At 36.1% G+C, this 21,718-nt stretch overlaps 1 protein-coding gene across 33 annotated transcripts in view; it reads right to left on the minus strand.

Moving 5' to 3' along the window:
• Positions 1-21,718, minus strand: part of PTPRD (protein tyrosine phosphatase receptor type D) — a 1,372,973-nt gene that overhangs the window by 306,960 nt on the left and 1,044,295 nt on the right. For all 33 annotated transcript variants that reach the window (XM_078436828.2, XM_078436827.2, XM_078436819.2 and 30 more), the window contains 2 exons: positions 13,603-13,748; positions 10,107-10,248 (listed from right to left, as the gene is read on the minus strand). In XM_078436828.2, coding sequence (XP_078292954.2) covers positions 10,107-10,248; positions 13,603-13,748 — 288 coding nt within the window. The remainder of the gene's footprint in view (positions 1-10,106; positions 10,249-13,602; positions 13,749-21,718) is intronic.

The following is a 21,718-nucleotide window of genomic DNA, read 5'->3' on the forward strand; positions in this document are numbered from 1 at the left end:
TCACTGTGCCACATGCTTTACACATGTATGCCATTAATTTCTAAAAACAATGCTAAAAACATAGGATTATTCTCCGCTCTAAAGATGAGGAGATTTCTTTATAGATTTTGGATACTAGAACTCACCAAACTCCACACCCGAAAAAAATAATCCAGTGAAGAAATGGGCAGAAAACATGAATAGACACTTCTCTAAAGAAGACATCCACATGGCCAACAGGCACATGAAAAGATGTTCAACGTTGCTCCTCATCAGGGAAATATAAATCAAAACCACACTCAGATACCACCTCACGCTAGTCAGAGTGGCTAAAATGAACAAATCAGGAGACTATAGATGCTGGTGAGTAGGTGGAGAAACGGGAACCATCTTGCACTGTTGGTGGGAATGCAAACTGGTGCAGCCACTCTGGAAAACAGTGTGGAGGTTCCTCAAAAAATTAAAAATAGATCTACCCTATGACCCAGCAATAGCACTGCTAGGAATTTACCCAAGGGATACAGGAGTACTGATGCATAGGGGCACTTGTACCCCAATGTTTATAGCAGCACTGTCAACAATAGCCAAATTATGGAAAGAGCCTAAATGTCCATCAACTGATGAATGGATAAAGAAGTTCTGGTTTATATACCCAATGGAATACTATGTGGCAATGAGAAAGAATGAAATATGGCCTTTTGTAACAACGTGGATGGAACTGGAAAGTGTTATGCTAAGTGAAATAAGTCATACAGAGAAAGACAGATACCATATGGTTTCACTCTTATGTGGATCCTGAGAAACTTAGCAGAAGACGATGGGGGAGGGGAAGGGAAAAAAAAAGGTTAGAGCGGGAGGGGGCCAAAACATAAGAGACTCTTAAAAACTGAGAACAAACTGAGGGTTGATGGGGGGTGGGAGGGAGAGGAGGATGGGCGATGGGTTTTGAGAAGGGCACCTGTTGGGATGAGCACTGGGTGTTGTATGGAAACCAATTTGACAATAAGTTTCATATTAAAATAAAATAAAATAAAATAAAATAAAATAAAATAAAATAAAATAAAATAAAATATGAGGAGATTCAAGTTTAGACTTGGTAATGTATCTAAACCCTTAGAATCAGAAACAGACTCAATATAAACCCATGTCTACCTGGCTACAAAGAACATTCCCATTCCATAGCAGAGGGTTCCCTCGGTTTCAACAATCTCTTTTTGAAATTACCCTTCTGTCTGCACTGATTTTCTGGTTCTCAAATTCACCCTCTATCCTATAATGGCCATTGGAGTAATGATCACTTTCTTCCTTTATGTGTAAAGTGAGATTAATTCCTGTCCAAATGGTGCATCATATGTGTTTACCTAACCATATCTAGTCATCCTTCTTTATATGTATACATTCATGCCACAAATATTTGTTGGGGGCCCAGTAAATGCTAGGAATATTTCTAGGCCAGAGAAAAATGTAATGGAGCTTATACACAAAAGGGGGAGGTACATAAAATAAGTTTCAAGAAATTGAGTATAATTTCACATGGTAGAAAGTGCTATGAAGCAAATTAAACAGGTCATGCATACACTATATATAAACACTGACCATACAACACACACACATGTATATATGTACACAAATATACCTCCCCAACAGAATTTCTGGTTAAACTATACAATGTCTAACTACTTATAATTAATAACTAATTTTATTAAAATCCATAAATTTTTATGACACAATATTTTTCTATCATATTTGATTTTTCTGGTTGCTGATAAATGACAGATCTGTGGATACCCATGGAATTAAATGAACACACACACACAAAGTGTGCATGCCACTGAAAACTGTTCATATTGATTTTCTAGTCACGCATGATAAACAGCTTCATTTTTTAAACAGTACTTTTGGTGTTATACTTTAAAAATATGTAGGATCTCTTCTGAGAAAACACTCACTGATACCAAATTTTTAATCTGAACACACATATCATCAAGCATGAGAAAAAATTTAATGGGGCACATTTATGATCTATATCTGTTAGAAAAAAAACATTTTTTTCATTGTGTGAAAATAAGTAATGCAAGGGTGAAGTTTAACAATCAAAGATAAACCTTAAAGATACAAAAAAATAAGGCATGGAAAGTTTTGATATGTAAGTTAAAACACAGTTTCATTTAGAAAGATCACAGATAAGGTAGTTTTTAAGTTGTCCTGTTATTTAGTAAAACACATTAAGGGGCGCCTGGGTGGCTCAGCTGGTTAAGCATCCAGCTTCGGCTCAGGTCATGATCTCATGGCTGGTGAGTTTGAGCCCCACATCAGGCTCTGTGCCAACAGCTCAGAGCCTGGAGCTGGCTTCGAATTCTGTGTCTCCCTCTCTCTCTGCACCTCCCCCACTTGCGCTCTTTTTCTATCTCTCTCTCAAAGATAAATAAACATTAAAAAAATTTAAAAAATAAAATAAAACATACTAAGAATATTAGGATGTATGTCACCATACCTGTGTGGCATTAATTCACAAGTTACTGTTTTTTAATAAAAGAGGTTACATGCTTTTTTAAGGAGATATGTATTTAGGATTTTGATAATTAAACCCGAGATGGAACAGTTGGTATATGTATGACCTAAATCCCAATAAATTATGCATGTACAACTTTTAAAACTACATCTTATTTAGTAGCTTAAAATCAAACTAATTTGAAAGCCAGGAAACTGATATTTTTTAATTGTTCAAATGATATTAGTGAAAGACAACCAAATATCCAGTTTTAAAGTATAAACATTAATTATGCATAAAGGACTATGAATTGTATTACTTTAAGTATTTTAGCAAACCTCTTTCCAAATTTCTACTCATAGAGACAGATTATGCTAATTTAGTCACATGATTTCTCACTTGTATAGTTTGCTCTCTTTAGCCAATGAAGTATGTCCCAAGCTCATTTTCTTCTACTATTACTCTTTTTTTACTTCTACTCTACTCTCACCTACTATTGTTTATACCCACCTGTGATGGTTGATTTCATATGTCAACTAGAATGGGCCATTAGATGCCCAGATATTTGGCCAACGCTTATTACTGTAAGGATGTTTGGATGAGATTAACATTTAAATCAATAGTCCCAGTTAAGCAGATTGCCTATCCTATTATGAGTGGATATCCTGCAATCAGTTGAAGGTCTGAATAGAATAAAAAGGATGACCCTCCTCCCAGTAAGAGAATTCCTCCTGCTTAATTGCCTTCCAAAAGGGACATTAGCTTATTCCTGTCTTCAGACTCATCCTGAAACCTTGGCTTTTCCTGAGTCCCCAGCCTGCTGACCTTTAGACTATCATCAGCTGTCCTGGGTCTTCAGCTTATCGACTCACCCTGCAGATCTTGGGAGTCTTAAGCCTTCTTAAAAACATGAACCAACTTCTTATAATAAATCTCTTTATATTCCATTTCTCTGGAGAACCCTAATATACCACTCCTATCCACTGTCCAAATATTTAATAATTTCTTATCTATGCAACTATGTTCATGAAGCTTTTCTGTGTTCCTCATACTTTCTCACACTAGTTCTGCCTGATAAAATCCTATATTCTTTAAGCCTCAATTCAGAAGTCTCTTCCCTCCCATGATGCACCATCAATGTAGGACTTTTCCACCCTTTTGACACCATGGCACATTAGTACTGTTGTCATTTATGTCATGTTTGTCTGTGGCTGATCAGCTGAAAGAACATTGTTCTTCCAGGAAAATATCTTTTATAACTACATCAAAAGTAAATAACCCAAGGGCTACAGTACATAGTCACATCATAATAGAGCAGGGCTTAGTTTTGACTGGGTAAAACCCAAAGAAAATCTTAGCTGTATGACCAAGAAAGAAAAAAAAAAAAATCATTCCAAACTCTCTAGACCTTGGTTTCTTACATCAAAAATAAGAGATAAGGCTAGGTAAACACTAAATTCCCTTCCAGCTGGACATTTCCATAGTGCCATTAACAGCCAATCAATAGTAAGTACTCACATGATTTAATATTCATTTTAAAATAGTTAAAAATAATATGAAGGCAAAAGAAAAAAAAATTGTTCTCACTTAACACTAAAATCTCACTTGAGATTTACAAGTGCACTCATTCTCTCTGAGTCCTTTAAGACAATCCCAGGGTGGAAAAACTAGTGATAACAATCCAAAGAAAGCGGCATGCATCACCAACACAATAATCCTTAAAAGACTGACCACAAGGAAGCAGGAAAATGCCTCAGCTCACAAATGCACTTTTTCCCAAATATTTTTTTTTTAAACAATTTTTTTTTAATGTTTATTTTTGAGACAGAGAGAGACAAAGCATGAACGGGGGAGGGGCAGAAAGAGAGGGAGACACAGAATCGGAAGCAGGCTCCAGGCTCTGAGCCATCAACCCAGAGCCCGACGCGGGGCTCGAACTCACGGACCGGGAGATCGTGACCTGAGCTGAAGTCGGACGCCCAACCGACTGAGCCACCCAGGCGCCCCAAATATTATTTGTTTTAATGTCTCTCCTTACAACGGTCCCAAGGACCTGTGTGCATGGGCTTCTGCCTTGGTGAACACTAACACGTAAAGAACAGCTATTTATAAGTTCTTAGGACCACAAGTCCAAAAGTCAGAAGTTTCTGTGTACTTACGTGGCTTTGCCCACCACCTCCTCTTTTCCGCAAGGGAGTACACAGGAAGGCTTTATCATGTTGTTATCAATTTATTCCAACTACTCAACTATTTTATAAGCCTTTTCAAATAATCTTCACTCAGTACCATAATTGTCAGCAAGTTTGTTCTGTGTTGGCCACCCTTCCTTTTGTTTCTGTCTTTCATAAAAATCCTTTTGTGTGACAGTCAAGCAGCTGTGCTTTGTTCTTTAATGTTCCTAGCCTGGATCCCCAGCCGAGACCACTTTATAACATAAACAGCAAAGTACCATTTTCACAGCGGGGACAACTGTGTTCATCTTCAAAAAGAGGCATTAATAAAATGAGACTGTAATGAACATGCTAATTCTGATCACAGGGTACTGCACAATGGTGGAGAGAGGCGACTGCTTTCTCCCCGAAAGATTGTAAAAGTTGTTGTTGTTTTTTTAACAACTGCCATAACGGCTTACATTTTTTTGAAACCGACATATTATGCAAACATTTCTCTCCATTTCCCAATGAAATGCCTTCTCTGTCTCATGCAACTGCTCACTGTGTGTTTTACTATCTCAGTAACAGTCACCTTCAGGAAGCATATTTTTTCCATCTTGCAAGAACTGGATTATGAAACAGGCATGTCACTGAATCGAGAAAGCTAAAGAAAAGAGATCTGAGTGATCCTAGTCCAATGTCTTTGGCTTCTCTGTGCATGTGAAGATAAAAAAAAAATAATAACAATAATAAAAATGAAGATGAAGGAGGAGAAGGAGGAGAGGGGGTAGAAGAGGAGGAAGGAGAATAAAATGAACAGGAAAGTAGGGAAGTTAACACATTTGTTCAAGATGCCACAGCTATGTTGGGACAAAACTATAGTTGGAACTCAAATTACCTGTGATTACAAAGTGAGAACTTTGTATTTTGTCTCATGTCTTGATGGTGGCCATTCATAAAATACGATGCATTTGCGTGGAGTAAACATTAAGTATTGCTTCATAAAATATATTTGCAAAACTAGGTAATTAGATTGTGTAATATTTGCTTAACTAACTTTATAAAAATTTAATGTTTATTTTTGAGAGGGAGAGAGAGAGAGAGAGAGAGAGAGAGAGAGAGAGAGAGAGTGCAAGCAGGGGAGGGGCAGGGAAAGAGGGAGACACAGAATCCGAAGCAGGCTCCAGGTTCTGAGCTATCAGGACAGAGCCTGATGCGGGGCGCAAACTCAGGAACTGTGAGATCATGACCTGAGTTGAAGTCGGATACTTAACCTACTGAGCCACCCAGGTGCCCCTTAACTAAATTTTTCAGACAGCAATTTTACTTTATTTGTGTTGTATGAAAAAGTCTCCTTTAAGTAGGTAAGAGCAACAGTATTATATATTAGACACTGTTTTGTTGTGGTAGTGCTAGTGGTATTTTGGGGGGCAGTGCTATTTGGGAATGGACAAGTCTCCAAAAACAATCCACTAAACTTAAAAGAATAATGTATTACATGCTGTTTTGGATGCCAATAATATGTGTATTTTCTGATTACTTCTTAAAAAATATCTAAATTCTAGAAACATGACACTTAGACAGTTACATGCAAAATTGGTAATATCTCACTTTCTCTGCCCTGGTGCTGGTAACATGTATCTGAGATAACATTTTCAATTCCATTTATCATTATATGAATTTATACTACAAGACTTCCCCCTAATAATCTTTGGCCAGTAAGAAATTACGACCAGTGAACCAAAGATTCAGAAAGAACTAAATCCATCTGGATAATGATCCTCTTCTTAAAATACCCTCTCTGGTCCTACTCGTGCCCTTGAAAGCCTAATTTGTGATCTAAAGTCCTTCAAATTCTATAATTAGGTAAGTCTCAGCCCTTAATAACCCCTCAGTGGTATCTGAAGCCTTCAGTTAAAGTTCTGCTTAGGAGGGAAAACATGTGTATGACAGATATGCTCAGTGTCCTAAAGTACTACAGAAAGAGGGAATTGGTATTTGCCTGTGTCTCCACATGCAGGGCAGCCAAAAAAAAAACCAAAAAACAAAAATTAAAATATGACCTAGAGGCCATAAGTACTGCATCCAACTCCATATTCTCCTACAACTTCTTCTATGAACTACAGTGCACAGTGTATAAATGGTAATTGCCTAAATATCTCATTCCAGGGCATGTTCAGCCTGAGCTTATAGTTATCATTCCTTATGAAAACAGTTTTTCAGAGCTAGGGCAATTTGAACAGAGCTACAGAGGGAAACTTTCCCCTGAAATACTCCCCTTAATGCACACGGGTGGTCAGAGTATTGTTTCAATGTCTTCTGCATTAGCCACACAGTTCAGATGTTTAAATCTCCAATTAATTAGGTTCTCTAGTAGCCTGTGTAAAATAAATTAGTGATCTCCATCCAGTCCACTTAGACAAAACCCATCATGACAGTTGGCACATTTTTGGCATTGTCAGCAAAGTAGGGAAACAGTAAATGACCCATGTGGATGAAATGGGCGTCTGATGAGAGCCACTGACTGAAAGTGTACAGCAGGCTGATCCAACTGCAGAGCAGAGAACTTGAGTATCTACCAAGGTGATTTCCAAAACCAAGTGAACTTAAAATGGGCACAAAGCTCATCAATGGTAGTAGGAAACTCTTCACATTCATTTCAACTAACTGTTCACCTTGCCCATATTCTATGAATGTGATTATGCTACTGGAATATTTTTTCCAGACTATCATTAATGGAATTATGATTAGTTATTTAGAAATTTTAAACAAAGAGGTAGCCCTCGGAGACAAAGATAATTCCCAGCTCCATTTATTTCATCCCACAGGGATATAGGAAAAGTTTTCTATTTTAAGTTATGTTTAGACTAGTTTTCCATTATCCAAAATACCTTTGAGTTTTTCTCATGAAACATTTCCAAAACTGCTAAACATAGCCTTTAAAAAAAAAAGGTTTAACTATCTTTACTAGAATCATAAATTTTCAGACAAATGCACTTACATATGACAGATATTCACACAGAAGTTAAGATCATATTAAAATGTTCAAGTGTATTTGTTTTATGTGAGAGCTAGTTGAATAAAAGTAGATGAGTAGATCAGCTGCGAGGCAAGAAAATACAAATTCATGTGAAAATCTAAGTACAGTGGTATTTTACTCCAAGTTTTGTTAATCTCTTCATCACATGCATGAAGATTAAGTCAAGCCAAATGACTGTCATTGCTTCCTTTTAAGGAGTGAATTCAAGGAAATAGGAAGGGTTTGTGATAAATTTTACTTTACCACCTTTGTAATACACTTTCTGCATAACAGCATTAGTTCTAAACTAGGTGAAGAAATGAAGATTAAAATGTAAAAAGAAAATCAACAAATTAGTCTGAGTTTGCTTCATATATGAACACCTGAAGAACTTATTCTACGATGTTCACACCTACTATCTAAGTTTATATGAACACATATACGGATATTCACATATGTATATATATTTTGTAGTAAATGTTACAAACAGTTTCTAAGATTCCTTCCAGTTCTAAAATCTGACTTCCAACTCCCATGCGTTCTTTTTTCCCCCCTTAGATCTTATTCTTGCCTGAGAGATTTTAGTCTTTCCATTACCTTTTCAAATATTTAAAATGCATTTCTTTCCAAACTCATTCATATGGTTCATTATCTGCACTTCATCAGATCATAATTTCTACTCTCATTGATTGCGCTTACTGTCCTTCATGAATTAGAACTGGCTTTCATGCTTTAGAACTGGTAGTTATGAGCCCATCTGAGAATGAATGACCTTGTCTAGGGTTGTATATCCTGAGTTGTGGGAGCATCTCTGTGGGGTGAGTACCTACAGGGCTGCCTGTTTCACACTGTGTGAGTCACTGTATCTGACCAGTTTTGATGTTTGATTCTAAGTTCTGAGGATGGCACCATAGAAGTAGTGCTAGAATTCTCACCTTTATGCAGAGAGCTGATCTAGCTCTTCTTACTTTCACTTTATTTTACGTAGGCCTGTGTGCTGCAGAGCTAACACACCAGCCATAAAGCATATGGTCCTTTTGGTTATTATCTTGGCTTATGAGATTATAAATTGTCTATTCTCTGGAGATTCTCTCTTTGTCTATAGCACCTGGAAACTTCTTTCTTGTTTGCAAGCCTAATCATGCATTTAATTTTATTTTCAGATATATTTTATCAACATCTAGATGTATTTATAGGAGGATGAGAATGCTGTATGTAAACGTAGCTTGTCATAATGGACAGAAATGTAGCCCAAATCTGACTTAAGTTTTTTTAAGCAGCGTTCTGTTATGCTCATTTAAAAGATCTATATCAAGTTGGTCAGTATTTCTCCTGAGACTTAGTAACATATTTACATTATTTAAACATTTTTGGGGGAGCCTGGGTGGCTCAGTCAGTTGAGCATCTGACTTTTGATCTCAGCTTAGGTCATGAACTCATGGTTCGTGAGTTCAAGACCCGCATCAGGCTCTGTGCTGACAAGGTGGAGTCTGGTTGGGATTCTGTCTCTCCTTCTCCCTGCCCCTCCAACTCCTCCTCTCAAAATAAATAAACTTCATCTTAAGAAAGTCTGTTCTCATAAGTAGTGGAATTAAGCAAAGTGAGGTTCAAAATAAACAAAGAAATAAAATTGTGTATGAGAAAAAAAGAGATAAAGGCACAGGAGTACTAGTTTGGAGAGGTCAACTACCAGTAAGCTAATTCAGATGATATTCTTATCTCTACAAAAAAATTATTGACTTAGAGACATACAACAGCCTATTATTAATCACTAGCCTTTATTCTCTAGTACTGCCATTCTAAGGAAAGTCTAGAAAGTAGTTACACTTTTAGTACTGGAAATTTGGGAAGTCATTTCATACTTTGGTCAAACTGCATAAGCCACATAGCTGAAAACACATATGGGGACACACTGTTTCCATTCACTTTGCCTTAACAGATGGTAGTTCAAAAAATATAAAAGGGTAAAATAAAAACACATTTTTTGACATAAAGAAGAAAGGTGTCTTTCTTTTTCTCAATTCCTCTGTTTAAGAGGAACTACTCTTTAGGTAGAGGACGCTCCTTTAATTTTGCAAACATCAAGGTCAAACGTAGTAATCCGCAGAAAGTAGTTCCCAACCTTGGTACAAAAAAATCCATACATAAGCAATGCTAACATGCAAAAGACTAGCAGGCCCTGTTTCCTTTCGAGGCACAGTACCAAAAATCACAATATCTGGCATTGGAAATCAGCAATTCTCTGTGATTTTCTTTTCTCTCCCTGGTTAGGATTATTTCAAGACTCGTGAAAAAAGGCACCCACTCTGTTTAAAGGCTTTACCCTTATAAACATTGTATTTAAATTCATTTCCCATTTAACTGTCATGACAATCCTACTCTTTTTAGTGGTCCTACAAAAGAACACCAGGGATACAGAATTTCAACAATGACACAGGCAACAACCTTGTATTTGATTACTTACCACGCAAAACTGTGAGTCTGGTGGATACACTTATTTCTCCCACGTTATTCGAGGCCACACATTCATAAATGGCCTCATCCCGCGGAGTCCGTAAAGGTTGTATTCTGAGAACTGATCCAGATCCATCATCAAACTCTATTACCTATTAGAGGAGACAATAGCTGTCACAGGTGTTGTTACAATCGTCTACCTCTCAGCTAAACCTCTTAATACAGTGGTGAGCCAGTTTTTAGGCTCAGAATCAACACAGCAGCACTTTAAGACTGAATTTTGATACACAGCAGCAAAACAGAGTAATTGGTTTAATTTAATGAATCTTCTTCTGAACAAGGGGAAAGACATGCAGCTACAAATGCAAAGTCTACTGAAAACCATTGACAATGTACTAACGGAAATAGTCTAGTATGTGTATCCAGGGGAATTTGACCCTATTAATTTTGCAAGAGACTTGCTGCTATGATGGATAACTTTCTCAAATTATTCTGTCTTTGAGAGCACATATAGATATGTGGATCCACTCAATAATTGGACTGTAAGGTGAAGACATAATGTGTGCCACCAGAGATAGGGCTGCTCGTTTAAAGTGTTTCATCCTGAACAGTATAGATGAGAAAACCATGAAGAGAAACTGCATAAATCTAATACTTAGGCAGCCAACGAGATGGCTTTCACAACCCAAGAGACTGATGGCATGCATTAATTTTGCCATAAATCATTGCAGTATTTGTTCTAGCTTAGCGTTTTCTGCATTTTTAGGGCTTTCTTGCGGTAAAATGGAGGCTTGCTTCACCGGGCAGAAAATTAATGTACTAAAGAGTAAGCCTGAATTCACTATCATTTTGGACTGTACTCTGAAACAGTTTAGCAGCCCTAGATATTTGTCAGCTAATTCAAGAACTACTTAAAAATGATAATGATGATGATACTGATAAACATGAGTACAAAACTGTGTAGTCCTCTACTTATCTTTTCTATAACTGTACTGTGTTCTTTCAGCTGCTCACTCAGTTGCTGTGCTTTCTGGTTTTAGTGTTTTTGTTTTTGTTTTGTTTTGTTTTGTTTTTGGCATTTCCCTGTGACTAATACTTCCATGTGCCTAAATTATGAACTGAGAATGCCTTATAAATACATTTATTGGGATGCTCAATCCCAGATTTTGTGTGTAAATGTGTTTATGTCAACATATGGAAGAAAGAGATTGGATGTTTTTAAAATATATCCACTTTAAGTACTTTCTGCATTCCACTTAATGTTTTAAATTCACAAAGATAGCCAAAATGTACCACTTCTCAATGCACTATGATTTATTTTCAACTCTATTAAGCATACATTTTAGAATGAATCCACTATGCATCTTGGGAGTAAAAGGTTTCATAGTTACTGCAATCTTAGCCAACTGTGTCATAAGTAAAAATACGTATATACTTATAAACATCTCACAGCTTACTGTAGAGAAAGGCTTAAACATCCTTAATGGCAATTTAAATTTTGATTTTTTTCATTGAGAAATAATTGGCAAATATCACTGTTTAAGGTGTAAGTCATATAACATGATGGTTTAATTTACAAATATGTGAAATGATTACTACAATAGGTTTAATTAATATCCATCATCTTACATAGATACAATAAAAAGAAAAAAATTCTTCCTGTGATAAATCTCAGAATCTACTCTCTTAATCACTTTTGATTAATTGTTTTATTGTGTGCTTACATTTCTGAACTATTTCCTGGAGTTAGACCAATCCTCTTTCAACAAACAACCAATATACTACACATTGGGCTAGTGCTATAATTTCCAATTTGAAAACCTTCTTTAATATCCAGTATCAATTGTATACCTACTCTAGGCCAGACATTGTATTTACAACTGGAGATAGAAGAAGAGAGTTCACTTAGAGTTCTCCCAGACTTTATAAACTAGCAAAACAAAAAAAATGCATATATACTATTCCAGGTTTTAAAGATTCTCAACCCAAGACTCAACACTATTTGATGTAGGTTCTTCATGTAAAAATAATTAATTTTCCTTGGCTGTGTTTATATGACTCTCATTAGGAATTATATAATGAGCAGAGCTCATGCTTTGGAATGTTTACTATTAAATTTAATCTTGGTTACAATATTTTGTCAAGAAGCTATTGTCAACAGGAAGTATGATGTCAAACTCCTCTTTAACAAAAAATGAAATTTCATTTAAACTAAAAAAAAGTACTAAAGATCACATACACACACACACACACACATCACTTTCTACATGATATAAGAACTATTTCTCAAATCTTAAGATTTTTTTATGTTTAAATCACTGTAGGTATTTGATTTTCAAACAAATGTAATTTTACATTTATCATTTGTAAACTAGAGTGCACATTTCAATTTTTGGAGGTATAATTAATTATACCCTTTATGCATTTGGACCATTTACTGCTCTGTGAAAACTGGTGAAAAATGAGTAAAATGAAAATGTTCTGAATTTTGTACTTGCTATGTTTCTTTTAACTAGAAACGGCCTTTAATTTGCTAACTATTCATTAGGCTATAAAGTATGTCAGAAACTCAGGTAAGAGAAAGTGACTTTTACAATTTGGGGCAGTTTGGAGGTTTTGGTATTTCCTAAGAATCAACCACTCCTCTTTAAGTCTTAAATCTCAGGCATGGTATTGTGTGCTTCTTCCAATTTTCCTCTGCAAATTTCTGTACCATTAATCTCCTTAAAAACACCCAAAATAATATCTGAATTACGCTTCATAACCTTCAACACACTGAGCTTTCCTGAGTAATTTGTTTAATAGGTTTAACTGCAATATCAACCTGATTGGGTATGTTCTTCCAGAGTAGTGCTTAGACTAACACACTGGAGCTAATTTCTCATTTTAGCTTATGGTACTTGTAAAACACAGGTGTGAGGTGTAGTGGACAACTTCATTGGCTGCCCAGTATCCATTCCCCTTCTTCCTTGTTATATGCATCTGATTTCCCTATAGGAAAACATTGTTCCCTCATTCCAAAGCCATAGAGTTGGATGGAACTGACCCCATTCCCAGCAACAGAGGTAGGTTCAGATGAAGTTAAATTAGTTGGCCTGTACCATCCAGTTGTCTATCTATAAGCTTGGCCAGGGACAAGTACATAATTCAATAAGAGCTGATAGCATAGGAAGTTGTCACTCATATTATAGACTTGGCTGTGAGAGGATGTGAGACTCCCATATTGCAATTTTAAGAGGGAACAGTCTGAGGATGAGGCTAACAGATGGATACCAGGAACACTTTGAGCCGGGTACAATTAAATACAAAAGTTAGTCACCTGAACCCCCAAATTCCCTTTTAGAAAGAGTCATTTAGAATTAAGTTTTCCAACACAAGCAACAAAAAGAATGCCGTATCTCAGTGATTATAGCACTTTATATCAAGTAAAACAAGCAAGTAATATACAAACCAAAGATATAGTGGATACATTTCCCCCCAGAGAAACAGAACAATGGACCTAATACCTCAAATCTCTGATTGCTGACTTTCTTTCCTTTTTTGTTCCAGACAATTTTAGGTCTTGGGTCTCCTGTAGCTTGGCAAATGAAAGAGGCAACTCCGCCAGAGACCCCTGTCTGGTCAACAGGAGTTCTTGTAAATCTTGGAGGTGCTGAAATACAAAGAAATAAACATAGCAATTAGATGGAAAATTGAAACACTAAGCATTGTCCTACTGCCATTGCTGTCCCCACAGCCCTCCACCCCAATTAGGCCAATACATATATACATACCTACATGCACACACCTGGATTACAAAATTAGAAAAGCAACTTTTACTTGTAAGGGTAGCTTAAAGGGGAGGGAGGTAACTTTCTGGTCAAGTTATCTGGTAATGCTTTTATTGCTGAAATCTGTATTAAGGCAGAGATCCAATAACATCTGAAAAGCAACATCACACATTAATTTTTATTACCAGTATAAAAAAAAATCCAATTTGTCCTCTGTAACAAAATGAGCTCATCAATCAAAGTGAGTAAAATTTTAGCTCTTTGCTTTGATGCTGCTATCAGGGCACTGCCAGAAAGCAGCATTGCCACTGGTAAGCCATTAAAATTAGTGATATTTAAGGGAAATTCTAGGAAATTATAAAGGGACAAGAAATATAGCCCTGAATTAGAAGGTTTGGCAAGAAACAGAAAGAGGGAAAAACGGTAAAGTGACTCTCTAACCCAGATAGTGTGAGCTGCCTTACTTAAAGCTTAACTTCACAATTTATATAAAAGAGGAGCCAAGAAGCCACCAAAGTTATAGCAAAAAGTAAACAAATAAATAAATAAAAATTAAAAAAATAAAACAATACAGTACAAAATAAAATAAACAAAATAAAATAAGGTATTTTTGTAAAAAACCCAAAAGATGTAAACTTAAAGATTCCTAAAGATAAAAGGCCAGAAGTTAGAGACTTTTTAAATGTCTTCCACTTCCTTAAGATATTCCTAACATTCACCCTCCCTCTTCAAAACCTACTTATTATCCATCTTGCATTTCCAGATCCAGAAATCTATTATATGAGAATTTAATAAAACGTAGATGGGCATTTATGCACAAAGATCTTCATTATATCATTAATTTAGCAAAGACTATATAAATACCCTCAATATCAAATAAAATTGGCATTGACAGTGAAATGAACTATAGCATGATGACAGAACATTCTAGAAATAGCCAATGTTATATTGATAAACTTTTTGTAATATGACATGAGAAATACTTATGATTCAATGATAATCCACAAAAGCATCATACAAAATTATATATGAGAGGTATCAGACAATAAAGAAAAATGCACCCCAAAACACAGGACAATGTGTGCTAAAACACTAATGGTGGTTTAGGGGGGAGGTATATTCATTATTTTTCCTACTTTTTCATAGTTTTCTTGCATCCTTGAGTTTTTACAATTCTGTTGCAATTAGAAATTTTTTTTAAGTTTATTTATTTATTTTGAGAGAGAGCGACAACACAAGTGGGAGAGGGGTAGGGAGAGAAGAAGAGAGAGAGAATTCCAAGCAGGGTCTGTGCCGTCAGCAAAAAGCCCAATGCAGGGCTCAAACTCATGAACCGTGAGATCATGACCTGAGCTGAAACCTAAGAGTCAGATGCTTAACTAACTGAGCCACCCAGGCACCCCACCCTCTCTCTCTCTCTCTCTCTCTTTTTTTTTTTTTTGAAATTTTTTAAATTCAAAACCATCTTTTCCATTTCATTTTCTATTTTCTTATCCCATCTACAAATTTTCTCTCTTACTATTTTTCAGTGAAATTCTATTGAAAAGTGGTTTTAAGTAACTATAGCTAACATTTACTTTGAAAATAATCCTTAAACCTTAAGGAAGAAGAAAACAACAAAGTTCATCACTGTTTGCTCAACACCATTATTTTCTCTGCCTTGTTTTCATGTTTCCCATGTAATGCTCTTGTTGGCTTAATGGTGTGTTCTGACTCTCATCTTGGTTTTCCTGAAGTCAAGGAAGCCAGACCCACATCCTAGATCTACCATAATGTAGATGTAACATCCTGGGGGCAAAATGCCTAACTTTTCTGTTTCTAAATTATAAAAATATGAAATGTAAAATAAATTATTTTCAGAGATCCCTTCCAATTCTGAGGTTTTCTAGGTTAGTGTATTATCTCCACTAGGAGAGAGAGAGAGAACAAAGAATAGGGAGAGTCATGTCTGTAATATTAGTGCTGGGAAAGGAGTCTCTACCTCATCAGCAAATTCAACTTGGTGAGAGTGGGACTGATGGGAACATGGGTCCCTGTTGTTAGAAACAGCACCTCCTGCAACATCTATGGGTAGCAGTACAAACTTGATGATTACTGGAAATGGTGGAAGTAAGGGGTGCTGGACTTCGGCTCGGGTCACATTGGGCTCTGTGCTAATAGTTTGGAGCCTAGAGCCTGCTTTGGATTCTGTCTCCCTCCCTTTCTGCCCCTCCCCTGCTCACACTCTGTCTCTTTCTTTCTGAAGAATAAACATGTAAAAAAACTTTAAAAAACCTGCTAGAAATACTTAAAATGTTTTGAAATGACTAACAGTAAGAAGAATTAAAAAAAAAAAAAAAAAAAGAAAACTCTGCACATTGATGTCACTTTTCTGGAAACAAACAAAAATGATATTAGAAGTATTTATATTTTTCATTCTGCTGCTACAAACAATGCAAATTGATAATAACCACACACTTGTCACCATCTAATATGGAAATTATAATTATGCAATTAAAATTCCTAGGGAATTTCCTGGGAAAAATAAAATGTATCTCACTGCTGTATCAAATGCTACAACACTCATTTTGGGAACCTTCCTTTTCAAAGTACATAGCTTAAAAATGTTCCACCCTTAATGAAAATGAATTTTAATAACTGTTTTCTCCTTTAAGTTGTGTTTTGAAATTCCTTGCAAGAATGTGCGAATGAGGTAAAGGGCCATGATATAAAATATCTAGGTACTAATCAGAAATTAAATATATCTAGAATACAGGATGCCATTCTTGCTGTACTGGGTTTTGTTATGCTTGTATGTTTTAAGAGATAGCTTCCTATTTCTCATCACAAAAAAAAAAAAAAAAAGAGGGAAATTTGGAGTTTCTGACACCCTAGAAATAAGCAATAGCTTCTAGAACAAGGGCTTCCTAAATTCTGGAGAGTGGGGTGCTAAGGAGTCAAATTACTGTTAAACACATAAATCTGACTTCTACAAGGAAAGCACAGAAGGCAAATCCCTGTATCAGGGAAGAAATGTGACTACTATCCCAATGTTCAGGTATGTTTCTAACTCATTTTCATTTTCTGTCATACCTGGAAGTCTTCATGCTAATATTCCCAAATATTCAAATCTTCCAGTGATACAACCCCTGGATGTTACTATAAAGATTTTGTTTTAGACAGGAGGTCAGTGAACAAAATTAACCTTTTGAACTGTGGAAAATTTATTAAAATAACCAGTTAGAATCTGCTTCATATCTGGGACTATTTCCTTAATCCCTACTAAATGCCACTGCAGTGACTCGGTATTCTTCAAAAAACAAAAACAAACAAAAAAACCCTGAAAAGTCCTTAAATGTATTATTTGAAAATAAGAAATGAAACTGATCACACTGCATTAAAACAAAAGGCATATCAAGTGCTGTACACAGAGACTTTTTTTTTTTTTAAGACATTAGCTTTCACAGACAAAATCATGATTTTCTTATGGGATCTGATGTGAATGTTTTCTACATTTGCTCACAAAATTCAAACCACAAAAAGGATAAATTCCATCATTCTATGATGCAAAGTTTGGTTTCTAGATACTATAGTAAAATTCCTTCAGTAAGCATGTTTGTTGCATAAATAATCATCTTGGCTGGTCAAATTCTGAGACTGGTGCTGTCAAGTCTAGGCAGCCATCCAAAGGAAAGAAATGAGAAAGAGAGAAGACCAAACCTAATAACTCCAACAAACGCTTGAGGCAAGTAAAAGTTTATTCTCAGAGGGATATAATAGTACACAGCACCACTTCCTCTTTGCTAATATCTCAGCTTAGTAAAAGAAACCAAATGAATCTTCTGCTTTCTTTTGTCATGGATAGTACTCAAATTTAAGTCAGGCTCTGAGGATAGGAAGAGAAGAGAATCTGCATAAAAAGCATAAAACAAAGACTTCTACTAAAAGGACACACAACATGACAGCCTCAGGTCTGAATATTCAAAATCCCCATGTTTATCCCATGAGATACACTTGCAAATACACCAAATATTATAGGTGGTGTAAGGAAAAAAAAAAAAAAAAGAAATATCAAGAATGTAACGATGGAGACAAAAACATTAAAACTTTACAGTCACCAGTGCGTAGACAGGTGCCCTTCCATTATTGTAGCTAACCGCCATTGCTATCCAACTAAAGCTGCCAGCACTGTGCTTTGCAAATGCATTTCTGCTCAAGCTCCTTTTGACAAGTGAAGAGTATGACCTTTTATTAAACTAATGCTGGGCGCTGCAGAGGTCAAATTACTATTAAACCCAGAAAGTCTATTTTCTAAATGGAAAACAGAAAAGCTAAACATGCATATGAGTCAGAACAGAGGCATGGCTGACATTCTAGAAAGCGTCTGCCATGCTCACTTGCTGTTTTCAAAGACGATGCATTCTCAGGATGCAGACATTAGCTCTAAAAATCTAGTAGATTATTCTTGCCTGCACAAATCAAGAGGAGTCACAAACTGCTGACTGATTTTTGCTTCCAAGAGGTTAGTTTGTTTCTTGATAAATATAACCAATCCACAGTATCTTTGCACTTAATGATTGTTAATATTTTGATGCCATATCAGGTTTCAAGTTGCTAGGCTCTCTGAAGACAAGGTGATAAGTCCAATGAACACTTTTGGTTATTAAATTAAGGGGACAGACCCTACCAAGACCAGTTAGCTACCTTTGACCAACTTTAACAACGTGCTCTATCAAGGACAAAATTCTCCCATTAGTACACTATATTAGATAGAGCTAGACATTAATGGGGGAGAACCACTGAAATCTACTAGTAACATCCATGCAAGAAAGTAATTTATGAGAAATTCTTAAAGGTTAAGAAGACAACTCAGATTTGCAGTAACTTGATTGGCCAACTGAGAATAACTTAAAACCGATTCACAGAAAGGACTACACACTACAAAAGTGAAGGGAAGAAATGACGGTGCCATTTGTCTAATTTAATTCTAATGAATAAGCCGCTTCTGCAGACATCAAGGAAATATGACGAATGAGGAGCAAAACTAACAGCATGTAACTAATTGGCTTTGTTTCTTTCAACTGATTAACATTTCCTTAAATAGAGACTTCCGTTCTTAAAGGGGTGTTTGTCATAATAACATATTTAAAATCTTGAAAGGGGAAGGTTAAATGATGTTATTTAATCACACTAAGGGAAAGAATCAGGGAATATTCAGTAGGAATGAATAGGTAGTTCTGTCCTTAAAAATCTGCCTCCTCCCAAAAAAGTGTCTGTAGAATTCATGAGACTATCAAATGAACTCATCTTGTTTTTTCTTTCTTTGGAAGTAACAGGGTGAGGGCTCTGAAGAGAAGCTCAGGAGCAGGGTCTCTGGGGTTGAGTGAGAAATGCAGAGCATAGCAGGCAAGTCAGGGTGGTTCTAAGGGTAATGGCCAGGTCTGAAGGTACAGGGGCAGAAGAGCTATTGAGGCTTTATATTCCCTTCCTGCCACAACACATTCATTACCACTGCCCCAAGCACAGAGAGTGGCTAGAATTTAGTGGATAATGAATTCCCTGTTAGGATTCATTTGATCCTTACTGGGCAGGATATATAGGGAAGAAAGTATGGCTGACATACCAGCAAAACCACATGGGTACATGACAAGAAAAGAGCAAGTTTCCAAAGTTGATGCATAGCTTCAAGGAAGGCAGAACTGTGGCACACGCCAGCCTGGATTGGTTTCTATGGCAGAGATGTTCTATGTAAACTGGGGTCTGTGGGGACATCTAGCCTATCACACGGGACCTGAACAGGGTCACATCTGATACCCATGGACAGGATAGACCTTCAACATCAAATAGACTTTGTTTGAGTCATCAATGATACTGTTTTTCAATCTTATAGCCTTAAAACTTGACTTAAGAAACACTACACTTCAAGATGGGATAAAGAAATAACTAATCTTTAGTAAAACCCATGCAATGGACTAAATGTTTTATAGATCTCACATGCAATGTTTTCCACAGTCCTGCAAAATAATATTTTTCTTATTTTATACAATTATAGAAAGCTGTATAGTACTATAAAACTTTGGAAGGAAAAAAATGAAGGAGGGAGAAAAGGGAAAAAGAAAGAAAGGAAGGTTCACTGAGGTTATGAGTGAGTCATGAACTTTTGATCTAACTGTGAAACTCCAATATTCTTACTATGCCAAATTAGAAGATGGGAAATTACAATGAAAATGCATAGGCAATATGGTATAGCTCAATTTATTGTATATTTTCAAATCTGTTTTAATTATTAAATGTATACAGAATGCTTTCCCAAGGGTTTAGTAAGTATTTTGTGCTGTATTACACCAACTGTTTTTCACTTGTAAAGTGGAAAAGCTCACTCAGAAGGCCTACTGAAATTATTCTTCTAATTTCCAGAAGCCAATTTAAATCAAGGATAAATTAACTATGATGCCTACTCAACAGACAAAAATCAATGACACAAATTTCATAAACAGATCATGTAAGTTCCAAGGTTAGTATGGTAGAATATTTTTGTATCATTCAATGTATACATTAAATCTGTTCATGATGGATAAAGACAAGTATCCTACTGACGTTCTTCACATCAATTTCCCCTTTTCCTTTCCAGAGCATTGCAGTGACATATTCTATGCATGTCTACACCATTAATTTTATTAGGGCTTCAAACTTCAGTTCTTTGAAAATGACCCTAAAAGCATTCTTCCATTGAGTAAACAGATGTCCATGCCTCTGTATAACTATCAATATTTAAGTTGAGAGAGGATTAATATATATATATAGACAAAATAGAGAGAGAAAAGGAAAAGGAGGAAAAAAGGAAGAAGGACAAGAAGAAATTTGATTTAATGGAAAGATATCTTGAAACATTCCTCAATGCCAAGTCCTCATTTCTAACCACTTGAAAGATTGCCTAGCAGCATCCCAGAATCATTATTGTGGAAACACACCATTGCCATCTGCCTTCCTAATCCTCCCTCTCTTCCTGTTTCTATTTTTATCTGTGGCACTCCCACCTTCCAAACACCCAACCTTGCAGCCCTGACCTCTTCTTTGTCTTGTTATCCTGCACCCCACTACATTCAGTTATTAAGTCCTATAGATTCTGCTTCTACTACGTCTCCTCTTTTTTTCATATCCAGTAACAACAACCATAATTCTTCAAAGATGGATATCAGAATCCTTTGGGAGCCTCAAACAAACAAACAAACAAACAAACAAACAAACAAAAACTATAGGTGCTCAGACTCCACTTTAGACCAACTAAAATAGAAAATCAGTGGGTAGGGCTGTGTAATTAATTTCCAGAGGACTCCAATGTTCAGCCAGGTTTGAGAATCACTTAACAATATCATCATACCTGAACTTTTCCATCTGGTCTCCCTCACTTCAGGTATTTATTGCTACAATCAATATCACACATTACTGTTAAACGTTCTTTTCCTTTCCCTTCTTGTTCTTTGAGGTTTTTAAAAATGCATCTACGATTAAAGCTCTTTTCCACTCAAAAGAAACACACAAATAAGTAAGTTTTAATAGCTTACCACTGTCAAATAAAACCAGCAATTTTGTTTGTCCTTTAAGATTTTTCAAAGCTGCTACCAACTTATTTTCCCAAGTATGTTTCTACCTTTGACCATCAAGAACCTAAAATCCCCTGCCTTAATGCCCTGGTATATGCCATTCCCTTGTACAGAATGTTTTCTCCCACATGTTTAAATTTATAGAATTTATCCATTTTCAGTCCCACTAAATATCTTGAAGCCTTCTTTGAGCCTCCCATCTGGATGAAATCCACTATTCTTTTATCTCTTATCACAGTTTTGGTTTCTCTCTTATGTGTTAGAACCAT

Source organism: Panthera onca, chromosome D4 (assembly GCF_046562875.1).
Source record: "Panthera onca isolate mPanOnc1 chromosome D4, mPanOnc1 haplotype 2, whole genome shotgun sequence".
Lineage (NCBI taxonomy): Eukaryota > Metazoa > Chordata > Mammalia > Carnivora > Felidae > Panthera > Panthera onca.